The 16440-nt window shown below is 36.3% G+C and overlaps 1 protein-coding gene across 2 annotated transcripts; it reads left to right on the top strand.

Moving 5' to 3' along the window:
- The first annotated feature begins 391 nt into the window (after window positions 1-391).
- On the top strand, window positions 392-14437 carry LOC136241452 (uncharacterized). 2 transcript variants are annotated; one of them, XR_010694300.1, is made up of 16 exons: window positions 392-532; window positions 596-675; window positions 4288-4362; window positions 5201-5328; window positions 6371-6440; window positions 6489-6560; window positions 7681-7743; window positions 8210-8308; window positions 8486-8538; window positions 8587-8659; window positions 8988-9052; window positions 11439-11601; window positions 11658-11939; window positions 12165-12919; window positions 13001-13095; window positions 13981-14120. XR_010694300.1 is itself a non-coding variant. In XM_066032665.1 (16 exons), the coding sequence occupies exons 2-16, from the start codon at window positions 655-657 to the stop codon at window positions 14152-14154; spliced, it is 2193 nt and encodes a 730-aa protein (XP_065888737.1). In that variant the 5' UTR covers window positions 392-532; window positions 596-654; the 3' UTR covers window positions 14155-14437. The 2 variants fall into 2 exon arrangements, 1 of the variants encoding a protein (XP_065888737.1); XM_066032665.1 differs by having other exon boundaries at window positions 12996-13095; window positions 13981-14437.
- The last annotated feature ends 2003 nt before the right edge of the window (window positions 14438-16440 follow it).

Here is a 16440-nt window from a genome sequence, read left to right on the forward strand (position 1 = left end):
GGGACCAGCCCCAAGAAAAAAATCAAATATACATTATGAATAGCTAACTACTTATATACATGCAATTACATTTTTTTTAATTAATTAATTTTTACATGCAATTACATTAACTATAAAAAAAATCAACTGAGTCTAATTCAATTTAATAATGGGGTAAATGATTCCAATCTTCTAGGGAAATCTGATTTCACTGATATATACACCTTTTCATCCATTCTGACCAGGGGCCACCAATTCAAATTATTTAAATTAAACACCATTTCAGACTAGCTACTGTGTATTAATGACTAGAACCAATTACCTGAAACTGTTGTGAATAGTAACTCTGTTAATAATTTTAAATAATATAGTAGCTATGTTTTGATCGGGCTTTACCCGTATTTAATCATAATCATATAGCTAATACTGTGCCGCAGTCTGTATTATAAACTTCGAGTGTTTCTTATTAGCAAAGGGGCGGGTGCCAACGAGTTGGTCCGCACGAGAATACCAAATAGTCTAGGGATCTACACTTCTCTACGAAATAGAAAAGGTACTGTAATAAGGTTTATCACCTGGCACCATGATTGGTCGCACAATTACTGACACGTTATAGGTTATCAGTGACGTATGGACTCGTGACCTCCACTGCAGTAATTCCAAGAATAACATAAAATGGAGAAACTCAAAGGACCAGTGAGTAATAAGTGTTGCTTGTTAAATACTAACTGTGTATAAGAAAAAGGCGTGCATGCACCGAAAAGTATAGGGATGCCAGCCTCAGTGGTCGCGGGGATTTCCCACTGTGACCCTATGAAATACATGCAGGCTAGCTGGCGATAGTCTCGTACCCGGCCCAGACCGATTTTTCCTTTTTGTGCTTGGGTGGGGTCCCCAGACACCCAAACAGTCTCCCACCCAAACACAAAAGGAAAAAAAAATGCAGTCTGGGGATGAGACTAGCCAAACAGCTGCGGATCAGTTTTTAGACAATATATGTGACATTCTCAATGCCCATTCAGCTCAAGGTAGAAAAAGCAAATCATAGAATGCTAAAATTTTGAAACGTGTTTTATATGAAGATTATGTAAGAACACGTACTAGAACAATTAGTTATATGCATAAATACATTGTGGGTGGGGCTCCATAGTGCAGATACACTCATCAGAATGTTACATTTCTACTATCTTCAGCTTAACATTATAAACTACCATGAGTAAATATCCACAGGCATCAAGATCCAGATCCTACGGATTTAACAACAAAACAAAACAATACAATTATTTTAGATTCATTTATTATACTTCACTACCAGGGTAGTATTAAGCATATTTTAAAGAATTGTATTGTTTTTTTTTATCCATAGGATCTTTCATAGTGCCTGTGGCTATTCAGTCACTAAAACAATGGTAGTGGTATACAGAGTTGGGGCTAACAAGTTACATTTACTGGTAACGCGTTATGTAATTATATTATGTTAAACAAAGTAGTATAATGTACTACATGACAAAGTAATGAGTAATATATAACGAATATTACATTGGAAATTGTAATCTTCTTTTTATGCACATTGTATCCAGCATGTGATTGGCTGCATTTTGGGCCTTGACACAGTTGACAGCACTGAAGACGGCTGTACAGGCAAGAACAAAAAGTGATAGTGTATGGGGAGTGCTCTTGAGACCAAGATACTACAACAAAGTATGTTTATGAGGCTGAACTACACCAGAGGAAAGCGTGTCTCACTCCTGTCACTTGTAGTTGTAGGCTGGGAACATGTATTTAGAAGGTTGGGCTTAGTTAGCATAATATTACTAGTTTCAGCCCTCAGAGTAATGTGTAATATGTGACTTGTAACTTTTTTCTGGGAGTAACTGTAACACGTTACATTATATAGAAGTAACTAATATGTAATGAGTTACATTATATAGTAATGACCCCAATTTTGGTAGTATATGTTTTATCATTGTGGCATAATGTTAAGCTGAAGATAGTAGAAATGTAACATTCAGATGAGTGTATCTGCACTGAGCCCCACCCACAATATATTTATGCATAACTATATTATAATACAAGTTTCAAAATTTAGCATTCTAGGGTTTACTTCTACCTAAAAAAATTTTTTTTACAACTATAGCCCTAGCTAACCTGAGACTGGGGGGAGTGTTTGAAGTATACATGTTTGTGATGTATATTGTTATGATTGTCCAAAAACAGTTAAAGTAAAGAGAGGCCTTGTGTGACAAAATGCCAGTAGCTAAAGATGAAAACTGTAGACTAACTTGTGGGCTCTGGGGCATACTCCCCCAGGGAAATTGTTGGTGGAATCTGGAAACAATTTTAGAGAAATGATTGAGATCTGGAAGTAAATTCAAGTAATTAGCAAGTTGACGAACAAAATTTAATAATAAGAACTACGTACTATATAATTATGTGCATGGAAGCCTAAATTATTTTTATTTTATAGACTGTAAGAAAATTGAAACTATAGTTGATAGTAAAGCAATTTTTAATCAAAGAGTATAATTATGGACTATGAAATGGAAAATTTTGAAAACGGTTATATCTTGAGATTCTATCTTGAGGTACTTTTTAGTCAAAAAATTTCTATAGTAAATTGTAAAAGAGTCAACACAACACGTAACTTTGAATTTATACTTTTCTGTGGTGCAGCTGGCTATTTTTGTCTAAGTTTTACAACTAGCCCAATCACCATTTACAACTAGCCAAAAGTCATTTACTACTAGTCCCTTTTTAGATCGTGTTTTAACTGCAGCATCTTGTAGAACTCGAAAATAGGTGCAGTTTGATATACAAGTTCATCACATTTGCTTTTGTAATAGCCAGTAACTGTTAAATAAATAAATGGACAGTTCTCCATGCAGACTTCTCTATTGACATGATTATTGAGTACCATTGGTAGCCATGGCACTAACGAACAAAAACAAGTGAGGTATGTATGATCACTTTGTGTTATTAATAATCAGGAGTTCAAGTTACATCTTGCATTGACTAAAAATCATCGTATTGATAAACTGGAGCACTGTTCTGCATGACGAATGACAGATACTCATCTTTTCTAGGAAAGATCTAATGACTTAAACATGTGAGGAAACTCACCAGAATAGCACTGCCTTGACCAGGTCATCACTATAAAACAAATGCCTAGACTGTATGCAGGATGCATAACTCATTGTGCCACTTTTAAATAAACTTTACAGGCAAAAAAATTCTGTCATTTTTGTGGGGTGAGTTTTTGATGTCCCTACTAAGACTGCACACTGGAGGAGCTCTGACACCAGGTGTGTAGACAATTGTTCTTGTAAAGTATGCCCGTGGAAATAGCGTGAAAATTGGCATGGGCGTACCGACTAACTAGGCCTACAAGTTTGAGCCAAAAATCTTTCAGTAGCTTATATTAGCTAGTTATAAGAAGCCACCACAAAGTATCAGAGCTTTCCATCTTTGTCTGGCTGGAGGAGCTGCAAAATTGACTTGTCTAAATGCCACTAATATTTGGCAAGAAAATTATCAAGCAAGAGGGACTGTTTGTAATGCTTGAAGCTAATCAAGTCTTCCTGCACTTGATCATAAGGAGCAACTACAGGTTTATGTAGCTAGCTGTGATTTACAAACTTGCAAAGTTATTAACAACCTATATACAGGGGTGGAACTGTAAGGGAGTCACATGCTATAACAGGAGACAAAGAGGATAATAATATGTAGTAAATGGTTGGTATAACTTGCACATGCATTAAGAGTCTAGGAGCATGCCATGCACCCTCAGGAAAATTTAGAAAATTCAGCCTTAATGTGCCTGTTGAATTTGATAACAATTTTGTCTCAACTAAAGAAAGTTAGTGGTCATCATCAGTCTTCATCATATGATCTACATTGTGTAATCCCAAGTGTCACTTATGCTTGTGCCATACTGGTACACCATGTAATAGTTTATACAGTAGCTGTATCTAATATTCTTTCCTTTTAAAATTATTCGTTTTGTTTGCATTTAGAAAATTTGTTATAGCTAATAGCTGGTATTGGTAGAAGACTAGAAGTCATCAAAGTATTTGATGTAGGATTATTAGAAGGTGCCTAACAACACATGATTTTATTTTTTGAATTTTGAACGTCAACTATGAACCAGTTTAGTACACTACAACAACCTAAAGACATTATTGCCTGAAACTTGCAAGGTATTACCACATCGAATTTTACAAGTGTCCACAATACATGATATCTGAAAATAATTATAATCTGTAATTGTGTATTTGAAGAATTACACTATATTCATGCAACACTACTCAGGATTCCATCAGTGTGGTGACGTCGCGATTCATTGATGGCTATGAAGTGGTGAGGTGTGTACTGGACTTTTACAAGGTAGGGCTAGTTATAGTTGTGTATCTATATCAAAACATCCAAAAGGGTGCAGCCCCCAAAAAAATCCAGGGTGAAAAAAAAGTTGTGAAATCAAAGGTGGTGGCTAAGGCTGTAATGATGTTTATTCCATTAATGACGGTCAGCTTGGCTGTACATGTTTTAGTATAGATATCACTTCTTTTTGTACAGTCCCAATCATTGTATAACTGAATATTATGTTTGCTTGTGATCTAATTTATGAGTATAGCAAGTAGGTGATAAATTAGGTCATGTTTTTTACAGTAAGTGATGGTGTCGCTATGTGTAGGATATCCAGAAAGGTTCAGTTCAGAATATCCAGATAGAAAAATTGCTATCCGCTTCAGCTCTAGTTTAGTGAAATCCTCAATTAATTATAGTCTAAAACAAAATGGCTTACTAAAACCAATCAGTTCTCATAAATAAACAATACATTATACTGACCGTGTAGTTTGGTTACCAGCAGCTTAGGAAAGATCATGTTAGGCTGGGCAGGTTGTGAAAAACATGATATCAAGCTTAGTCTAGAGCAGTCAAATCTCTGAGTAAATAGTGCAGCAAAATTAAATACACTTGATAAAATCAAGAGTTTATAATGGTATAAACTCTTGATAAAATCAAGAGCACATTATAAACTCTTGATAAAATTGGTCAAAGAAAAATCTATATGTCATTTGACTGTGTTAGTTACATGTGTTTGTACAGTACTGTTGTGATGGTACATCCATATATATTTCAGGTATAGTTATTGTATATATATATATACAATACCCATTACAATATCTGATATCCTACATGTATCACTGTCTCATTGTTGTAGGGCATGGCAGAGATTGAGAACACTTATGCGACATTAGTGACAAAATTGTTGAGCAGTACTTCATATACATTTCGGCATTCTAACATTTTCATGCAACTGCTGAGTACTGAGTCCTTTGAAGAACTGGAGTAAGTTTAAAGAGTTACTGTCATATGTCAGTGACATTATGAAGCAGGGGCTTGGAGAATACAGTATGTATATTGGATGGCAATTATATTTGACATGACTTCTTCCCATGGTGAATGATATTTGCTGGACTGCCTCTGTATAATTCAGTGTCTCTGCTATCTGGTACATTCTTGTCAACCAACACAAGACCACTAGGTTTTAGCTGCTTTTATCTAGCAATTACTGTTATACTGTGTAACTCTGTGATGTTACCACCAACTCTCATAAATATATCTCTCACCACAGCAAGTTTGTAGGCTCATACTTTCTGTCCTTGCGTTTTGTAGTACACTGTATAGGACTCATCAACTTCATCGACAGTGACACATGACATGTGGTCACTCCATAAACTAATTGCACTTTTGCCTTTCATAGCAACTTGCACGCTATACTTAATTCAGAATTCTTCAGTGCTGGTATATAGGCACGGCAGCCTCTATTCTTAGTGGGACCTCCATATTTGGTAACAACAACAACATGACAAACATGTGTAGCAAAGTCTATCATCAACTATTTAATAAGTTATAATTGTCTGCAGTAGAGAAGAATTACTTTGTTGATGGCATGGGGAGAGGGTGGTGTATTGTATTTTGAATGAGAAGATCAAAGTACAGATATGTATCTAACTAATTATAAGGATGCTGCATGGAAGGCACAGTACAGTTATTTATTGGGTAGACATATGATCAGGGTGGAAGACAAGCAGCTTGGTTAATCTAGTTAGCACTGACGATCTTGAGACTAACATATAATGTTTCTTGACCCACCATGTGGTAGTAAATTACTCTCTACTCTCTCTATTACTTTTTTGACACTTTACAAGGCAAAAAAAATTGTCAATTATTGTCTGCAGAGATGGTTAACCACTCACTACTTGTAAAATGGGTTACCATTGACTCTTTACCAGGCTAAAAACTTATTCAAAAGAGCGTTTGATATACACAGTAGATATACTATGCCTCACATGTCATACATTGCTGTAACTGTTTATTGTGGTCACAGGACAGTGAAGACTGGTTGGCAAAAACTTGGTAATGAATTAAGTAAATTGGTGGAGCATCATTCTGATAAGGTGTGTGTGTCTGTCTGTCTGTAGTGTAGTTTGTCACACGTTACACAGGCTAAAGGTTACCTCGATTTACGACAATCTTTTAGTGACTTGTTACCACGCCTGGAGGCTATGAAGAAGACAGTGAGTATTGTGTAATAGTGTCCATTGTTGTCTGTATGTACTGGTGTGTAATCTGAAAGGAGTCTCAGTGTTCACTTGAGAACATGTGCAGTGGTATGTCTACGTGTCACACCAGCAGTACACAACGACACACACACACACACACTACACACACACACACTACACTACACACACACACTACACTACACACACACTACACTACACACACACACAACTACACATACACACACACACACACTACACTACACACACTACACTACACACACACACAACTACACATACACACACACACACACTACACTACACACACTACACTACGCACACACACAACTACGCATACACATACACACACTACACACACACTACACTACACACACACACAACTACACACACACACACACACACTACACACACAATATATTTACTCTCTTTGTGCTTCGTGTTCACCAAATTCCTGAATATCATTAATATCAAACGGGTGACATTGTGTTCTCTATTTAATTTTTGTGCTGACACAGCTTTCATGATAACAAGCCACTTGCCAAAATACTTGTGATCTGATTTTTCAAAGTCTAAGTAGCTGTTCAGTGCAATTTAAGTACAATTGTAGATAAACTTATTCAAATGGTAATAACTCACCACTGTATGCGCAAGTGAAACATTTCACTGATGATAGATCCATTAATGAAAGATACAGTACAATTATGAACAGTATGTGATAACTGAACTATGATATATTTATGATATATTTATGATATATTTATGAAAACAGCAGACTAGATTACATGTATGACATTTTAAATTGCTAACAACTATAACTAAACTGTTAGTTCTACAGATAGTACAGAAGCTCTATAACTGATAGTTTGATGGCTGGACACAATATAAAGTAGTTTGAGTACATGATGAATGATATGCAACTAGAAAGTACACTTAAAGCTGTTTTTACTATGTTAGGTTGTGCAAAATATAATACAACAGTTTGATCTGTCCCATGCTGTAGTAGTCTCTCAAGTCTCAAGCATGCTTACTTGTGTGTCTGTGTGTCTGTGTGTAGTGGTGCAAATTAATACACATTAGTAATTCAATGTAAGCTAATAATATATTGTCCACTGGTTAGGTGAGGACTAGGGGTAAGGATTTGGTGACTGAAGTAGAACAAGCTAACAGTAAACACAAAAAAGTAAGGAATAAGATGTGTCATCTCATTTGATGGACACACGTCACTGTGTCCATATACAATGTTATTGTATGACACCTGAATTGAGCAAATGAGTAGATGCTGGATCCTCCAAATTCTTTAAAGTATTAGGAAAGTTAATGGAGTGCTGTTGAGTTATTGGCACTGATCTTAATATGTAGTTACAACAGGTGGCAGTGTTGTCACATATATACACACAACAATGTGATTGTTGATTTACAAAGGCTGCATCATTTATTTTAGCTATTACAGATTTGCTGTAGTTTTCTTGACAAATGCTGTTAGCAGCAAGTTCAATAACAATACCATAACCTGGTTGTTATAACATGATCTGTGATCATCTCTATACCACAAGTTAATGGGTGTAACCTTTTGGGTAGTAGACAGCTAGAGTGCATGTATATGTAATTGCAGGAAAATTGTTACAGTTGGTATGTTATGTTGTCAGGAGAAGCAATACTACATGAAATATGGTAATCGTTATGAGACGTTGCAAAGCAAACTATTAAGCTACTCTGAAGACACCACCGACCCCAAATACTACAAGGTGATGACACAGATGTTAGAAGAGTAAAAGTTTTAGTTAAGTGTGGCTGATGTAATTGCTAACTTTTTAGAATACTTTTTTTTTAAGATTTATAATGCATTTTTTATTTCTCACAATTTTCAGTTGTACAATGCATATCTCACAGTCAACACTGTATGATGTTACATGTTTCCATAGCAACAAGAAGAGGACAGAAAACTGTATGATGCAGTCAAGCATCAAGAAACCTTGTCAGTGCTCTTATATGATGATAAATGATGCCATTTGCTATTATTTAGGTACCAGAAATCAGTGGATGATTTGGTGTCTGTGCAGCAGAGCTTTAGTCATAAATTATCCCTGCTTTACAAGGTAAGATACACATCTCAACTTCTATACTGTTTGTTGAAACAGTTGCAACCAGAAACAAATCCAATTAAACATTCAAATTTTTTTGTAATGGTTAAGATGTCCACAGAAGTGACAATCAAACATCTTTAAAGGCAAAGCTTTTAGCCTTGCTTTCAGTGACACAAGAAATTAGGCTGGTTGTGATGAACATGCCAATGCTGTTACATATATGGACAAAATCAAGTGATCAGGGCAAAATGATCAAATTCTTGATTCTGATCGCAAGTGTATGAACATGTCAATGTGAAAGTGACAATATACTTCTTGTACAGCAACGTGTATTTCATAGGATGCTGATGTACTTGAATTAGAGAGAATTGATGCAGTAAGCAATTCACTGCAACAGTTTGCCAAGTAAGTTCATCACATTTCTCTCTGTATGAAATTTGAGCAAAAAAGCAGAATATGGAGCATATACATAAGCTTAATACATAGCTGGAAAATAAAAAGAATTGCTGTCATAAAAAACACAGGTGAAAAACAACAACAACAAACAGACTGATTTCCAAATGTCTGATTTTTAATACTCATATGGTATGGTAGCACTGTATAACAGGGATCATGAAGGTTTGGACTTTCCTCCACAAGTTTCTATATATGAAGCAAAAAAAAACCTTATTTAACCAAATTTTGCTACTAACTATCTGGTGACTATGGGTTTACTGTTGGAGACGTGCCTTTTTGCCTACTCAGTACAGCAGCTACAGTGGATGCATCATAGACTGACTTTGTCCTCCATTTTTTTCTCCACAATATAGTCCATATAAGTAGATTCACTGGCAGGCTTCACTACAACCTTCTATATTCTGTAGTGATGGGAATGATTGCAGAGATGCTTCTCGTACTGTTCATTATTTGTAGTACTGTGTAATAAGCAGAACAAGCTGAAAATGAAGAACTTCCTTTTTAGTAATTGACCTAATTACTGTAGTACTGGTATATGTTTGGGAGCATTGTTTCCTTTGATGTGGTATGTGCTGGTTTACCAGCCATAAAAGGGTAAACAAACAAGTATGGAAAAATTATGGATCATAGAAATGAAACAAGGGAGGTCATCGGCAGAGGGAAACATGTCACACCCCCTCCCCTAACCAATAAAAAGTATACAAGATCGAGATACTATAAGAGCTGTCAGTCAAATACTCTAATAGAACAGTCACAACATATAACACTATTAACTATTGAAAATCCTCCATGGCTGCTGTGTATGAAAACTAGCATCTGCAGTAGCACTATTACTGTGCAAAATATCCAATCACCATGGGAACATATGAATAATTCCAGCACAGGGAAGCCATAACGTGCTACTGCAAATCAATACTTTGCACTATCAGCAAAAAAAATGGGACACAAAGGAGGACAGAGGTAAGCTCATGGTGATGTGTACATACTGTAGTATGCCAAAAGGCACCTGCCAGACTGAAGCAGTGTCTAACAGTGAAGTCTGTAGTCTTAGTATGCATGAGCACACTTGGCCTTTTTGCAAATGAAATACACAGGTCTTGTGTATACCATTCATTAGACTCATAGCTAGCTGAACTAATCATGACTGTCATTTATCACTACACAATTCTTGATTGATGTAGTCCACTTAGAAAGCATTATGATTTGTGTATAAAACTGCTCTACATCAAAAATTTCATTCCTGAAACATAATATGAAATAGCTTTAGCTTCTAGGAGGCTGTGCCCCTCCAGACCCACTACTCCATCTACATACCTGCTACCTTAGTGTATCCTCCTTGCCAATCCCTGGATCCACTCCTGCTACACCTGCAGCTATATCAGTGGACATTAATTCCCATGGCTATAATGTAATTGACAATGACTAAAGTAGGAATCAAATGTGCACTCTAGTATGGCTACAGGGGTATAGACAACATCCCTTGCAGTGTTGGGACATTTACTTTTTAAATGTAACTCGTTACATATTATTTACAACTGAACTATTTAGTTACAGTTACATATTACCCATATAATGAAGTAACTATAATAATATTACATATTATATTACTTTGTGTCCACAGCCTTAAGCTGTCACGTGTGAAACTACCACTTTATCACGTGACATGATTGCATTGTTGGACAATGTGCAAATCTTGGTTATAAGTAAGAAGCTGGTGAATAAGCTTCATTCAGTAGGCTTCGTTACTTCGTAGTGGCTAGGCATTACTCAGTGGATCACTAACAAGATTAGTAACTTGTTACTTAAAGTAATAATATTACGTAATATTAGACTCGTTACAGTAACTTCATTACTTAGGTAACATGTTACATTTACAAGTAAAATAACTTGAGTTATATTATCTGTTTTTACAGCATATTTTGTTATATTACTTTGTTACCACAAAAGTAATAATTATTACATAATGCGTTACCCCCAACAATGATCCCTTGTTTAATTTATTTTTATTTCTTACAGAGCAGAGTATAATAGTGTAAGGGGTGATTTTGTGTATAGACAAGTATAAGGAAATATTAGACATTTTAGTAAGGATCATAGAAAAAGGAAACCACATCATTCCAAAGGTAGTCGAACAGGCCAGAAGTGTGGGAGGGGCATAAATGGAGTTTAAAGTATACAATAGACATGAATGCCATTCTAGGGGATGAAGATTTCCAGATTTTTTAGAATCTCTGAGATACCATTTTCACTGTACAAAGTCAGTCTTATTTACTAAGCAGCACTATGTGTATATGAACTTATGAACATTCAAATAATTACAATTACTAATTCACAGGATCCTGTCCAACACTGCTCCATCTTACAACAAATGTATGGAGGAGATTTTGGACAGTGTTTCCCATATTGATGGTCAAAAAGACATCAACAGTTTCGTAGATGATCATCAACACTTGATGACTGAGATGAAAATGTTACAGTTTGAACCACACCAGTGTAGGGTAGGTGTGATATTATACAATGTCATGACGACATATGATGTCATATTGCATCACAGAGACACAGCCTCGGATACACAGCAGTCACCAATTTAGGAGCAACACCTCCAGTCAGTCAAGATCAAGCAGATAAAGTGACCAGACAAGATCCAAGAACTACTCATGATGCAGTGGACTTTTCATGGATAGAAGATGGTGACCTGGTGGTAGTAACTACCAAGACAACAGGAGAGCCAGTAGGGGATCACTTCAAGCACACTAAATGTGGTGAGGTAGTTACACAGGACAGCACAGAAAATAATAGTAAGGAAGACAGGCCCCGTGTTATCAAGACAAAGAAGGTAAATCATCTTTGCCTTCTTCTTTGGAGTTGAAACTTTTTATCATCAACTGATTTGGCAGTACCCTTGTTAGTTGAGGCATTTAATTTATTGTATTCTCAGTAGCAGTGTTGTCGTTACATGCCAACCTAACTTGCTGCCAAATAAGTTGATGAAATTGAGGCTGTTTGATCAACTCTTAGGAAGAAGTCAAAAGAACCACGTTGACCTGATGACTTCACACAGCCCAAAGCTGAGAAACCATCTGTTGTCAGCCAAACTGACGAAACATCACATCTTCAAACTGACCTAGGAAAGATTGGCATAAGAGCATGCTCACCAGCTGGAAGTGATTGTAATCATGACCTTTCTTCTCTGTCAGTAAAACTGAAACCTGCACCTGGTCCATCTGTTGTCAAGCAAAGGGTTGCAACGCTGGAGAGAAATAATGACAATCCTACACCACCTCCCAGCCAACAAAAGGCAATAGTGTTGGACAAAAGTAGTGAGAGTTTGGGACCACCCCCTGTAAGACGAAAGACAACGTCGTTAAACAGAACTACCAATAATGCTTCTTCTCCACCTGTAAGACGAAAGACAGTATATACAGACAGAGGTAGAGACAACCCTGCTGTTAGGCCAAAGACCACACCCATGGACAGTAGTAGTGGCAGTCCTGCTACACACATTGTTAGACAAAAGGTGAACACAAGTGTTGCCAATCCTTCCCCACCATCTGTAGCACAGAAGCCAACAGTGGCAGTGAAGCCCAAGCCGACAGCTAAACCACAAGCCCACATTGCACCACTACAACGAGAGGAACAACCAACCACACCAGAGTTGTTACTGAGACAGTTGGAACAGAAAACTCATGACAATGATTATTATCAGTTATTACAGGTTGACCCTTCGGCTAACTTTGATGAGATATCTCGTCAACGTCGTGAGAGGTCAAAAGAATTACATCCAGACCATTTTATGGATGCCACACGGAAGGAAAGGTAAATTATAGCTTTTGTAGAACAGTTATGTTTGGTAAATCACTGATTTGCTCACCACTGCAATACACATTGTTAGGGCAGAGGAGAAGCTAAGTCTAATCAACCAAGTGTACACTGATGTATTGAGTAAGGAGAGATCACGTGAACTCTATAATCAGTTGTGCAACTTTAGAAAGGTCAGTTTGCTCGTGTGTTGACCTCTTTGTAGTAGACACTTTGAAAATTCCTTTAAAAGCATGAGGCAAATCCTGTTGTGACCAAAATCAGATTCACCTGTAAGGTTTCCTTGTGCAACAGAATGTAGCCCAGAATTTTGACAATGATATTTCTGAAGTGCTTTGATGTTTTAAACTTGTCCTGAAGGAGACTTCAAACAAAAGGAAAACTTTTCTAGATTGTCCAGTACCCATACAGATCTCTGCCAACATGATTTTGAAAAGGCAACCTCCTTGTGACACTAAAGATCAACTGGTTTAATTGTAAAATGTGTATAACTTCACTTGTTGTAAAAGTAGGAGGAAGATTAGGGATCAGAGTAAAAAGCAGTGAAGCAAGGGAATAGTTAGAAAGTTGTGAAACAAGCGAAGTTGTCTATACCTGCAGATATACTAATGGACATTTAATCCTTATAGTGCATATGTCCATTAGTATAACCTACAACTTTCTAGCCATTCCCTTGTTTCACTACTTTTTTCTTTGATCCTTAATCCAACTTAAAATTCCTAATTTTTTATTTGTATTGTACAACTAATGCATACCACATAAAAAGAAAGAATGGCGCACGGGGAGGGGGGGGTGCATGCCATTAGCTTAATTTTGCATCTGAACGTGTGCCCCAACAATTAATTACTGAGAAAATTTGTTGGAAGGTTTGAGTCAGTCTGAAGACATGTCCTATAAACCAGTACTGCATGCCAAGCTGAAGAGCGAGGCTGTGATATTTTTGGGCAAGAAAGCCAAAACCTCCTTTATTCCTAGTATACAGTACTACTGTACTTTGTTCTTACATTCCACTCACTGATGTGCATGTTCAAACTCAAATTGTACACAATTCTTTGCAGCGCTACAATGACATCTTGTTGCAAGAAGAAGCTACAAAATTACAAAAAGCTCTAAAGCTCATGAGGGGCTTGAAAGACTCCCTCCGAAAAATCAAGATGCCATTACCCCTGCAAGAAGAAGTTGATTTAGTTCTCAAACTAATACAATTATGTCTTGACAAGATTGATAGTTGATTAACTGCATTCTACCAGTGTGTGTATGGTGGATTATAAATGCCACACTTTAAAAACTTTTAAAATTTATATAACTTCAGCCTAACAACTACAATGGAGTAGTAATGCACTTAACTTTAGCTATTTGTGTAAACAAGTGTGAAAAATTGTTAGCTTAATGTAGTACTGAGTATAATATCTTGTGAAGTTTTATAGATTAATACACGTGATGCACGCACTTTCAGTTATTTAGTTGGTTTTTACCATCATATTCAGTAGTAAATGTATATCTTTACAAATGTTATTAAATTCAGTAACAGTTTCATTAAGTTTACCAATTATATTTTCTAGCTGCACGTATTATTAGTAAGAGAATGTGAAGAGCTGAGACAACTATACACATGACATATTATACTGCCTTGTTAAGGCAAGAATAATACACCGTACAGGCTACATATTATACCAACTATATGCAGTGCAGTAACATCCATTCAACCCCATGTGTGCGTTGTGTAGACACTACTGCAGAGTAAAACAAATACAGTAGGTAAAAAGAAGCCCCAAAACTGGTCTGTGCAATTACAAAAAGAAGTGATATCTATTCAACCTGTGAAAAAGTGTGTGGCCCGTACTCGATTATGACTGTTCTATTAGAGTAGTTGAACATTACCCTATATAAATTTATCCAGACGTCACGAAGTGACTTATCTGAACATATTTGTAATTGAACTGACACACAGGTGTTCAGATAATGGAGAACCCACTGTAATCGTTACCATGCTGGTACAGGAAGCTGCAGTGATAAAGATAATAATTAATAATGTGCCTGTTTTGAAACATGGACACACGCACATAATGCAATTACACATGTATATCTTACTTCACACAATTATGTCATTGCAGCTTCCACCACCTACATGGTATATATGCTATAATACATGTAGTATCTGAAAATAGACAAACATGCTAATTTGACTACATATAGCTACACCTATTATGTTAGTATAGCCTTTTTGTTATATTATTGTGTGTGTGGGGAGTGGGAAAGAATACAATGTGCCTGTCCCAAAACTGTAAGCATCCACTGAGGACAGGTTCATGTTTGTGTACTGAATACATGGGAGATCTGCAACAGGCAAAATAATTGCCTATGATTACAAGTTAAGATATTTGAGCAAAAGATCTCATATGTACAAGTCTAAATCTCAATATTGGTCTAAATTAATTGCTATAGTTAAAATATAGTTAAACCAATTTAGAAATTTGGAAACGGTGCACAAGCATGTATAATCTGAAGGAGGAGTATAGAGGTCAGTACAGTGGGCTCAATAACAACTATGTGCTCATGCAGAACAATAATTATGCTACTACCATGTTAGACAAAATTACTCATATTGAAGTTTATGTAATGCCCAGGGGCGTATCCAGGAATTTTCCAAGGGAGTTTCCAGATTGGGTAATGAGTTTAAGTGCAGGGGGCACAACCCTAGCCACTGATAGATGTTGAACATTAAAATACTTCTAGATTTGTGATTTCATGGACTAATTCAATATATGCTTGGTTCCCTTTTAAGTCCCAAATGTCATTTATGGCTATTCAGACATTGCATAGTGATCAAAATACATACATATTCAAATTCTCCCATTGAAATATAATAAATTCAACATATAGCTACGTGGCTTATAAATTACTCCAGATAAAATTCATATAGTCTTACAAACTGTATTCCGTTTTTATAAATGTTCTATGAGTAGGTTTGACTGCTCTATTAGAATAAATTTTTGACTGCTCTATTAGAGTATGCCGATCTTTGTAAAAGTTTTCAATACATACCCTTACTCTCCAAATCCACTTCTCGTAGATCACTTCTGGGGCATTCTTAGGTACCTGAAAATTTGACGTGCCACTCCAGAAAATTTTGCATTTTAAACTCTCTTAGATTGCTTCTGGTGCACCCTAAGGTACTGATATACCACTCCTTTATCTCTTGTAGATTGCTTCTGATTCATCCTGAGGCACTTTCATTTAATCTATTACTTAGCCAAAATTCAGTTTGAAATAAATTAGATTTCAGTACCATGCCACGAACAGTGATCTAGACTTTATTTGTGCATAGGAAATACTTGCATGAAGTATTCTTTGTATTATATGTGATGTATGTTTTGTTTTATTAGAGTATTTGACTGTTCTGTTAGAGTATCATGAAATATTACTTTGGTTTGAGATGGAGGAGACAGGGACACCTCTTCACCACCTCCCAAGCACTTGTGCCCCTAAACTATCTTTTAGTAGTGTTGGTGGAACCA

Source organism: Dysidea avara, chromosome 12, assembly GCF_963678975.1.
Source record: "Dysidea avara chromosome 12, odDysAvar1.4, whole genome shotgun sequence".
Classification (NCBI taxonomy): domain Eukaryota; kingdom Metazoa; phylum Porifera; class Demospongiae; order Dictyoceratida; family Dysideidae; genus Dysidea; species Dysidea avara.

What these genes read in the sequence shown, in the direction of transcription:
- LOC136241452 (XM_066032665.1), top strand. Translation starts at nt 655, where the DNA reads ATGGAGAAACTCAAAGGACCA. An exon ending in CCGACCCCAAATACTACAAG is followed by an intron (nt 8,309 to 8,485) that starts GTGATGACACAG and finishes ATGTTTCCATAG; the next exon opens with CAACAAGAAGAGGACAGAAA. An exon ending in AATTATCCCTGCTTTACAAG is followed by an intron (nt 8,660 to 8,987) that starts GTAAGATACACA and finishes TGTATTTCATAG; the next exon opens with GATGCTGATGTACTTGAATT.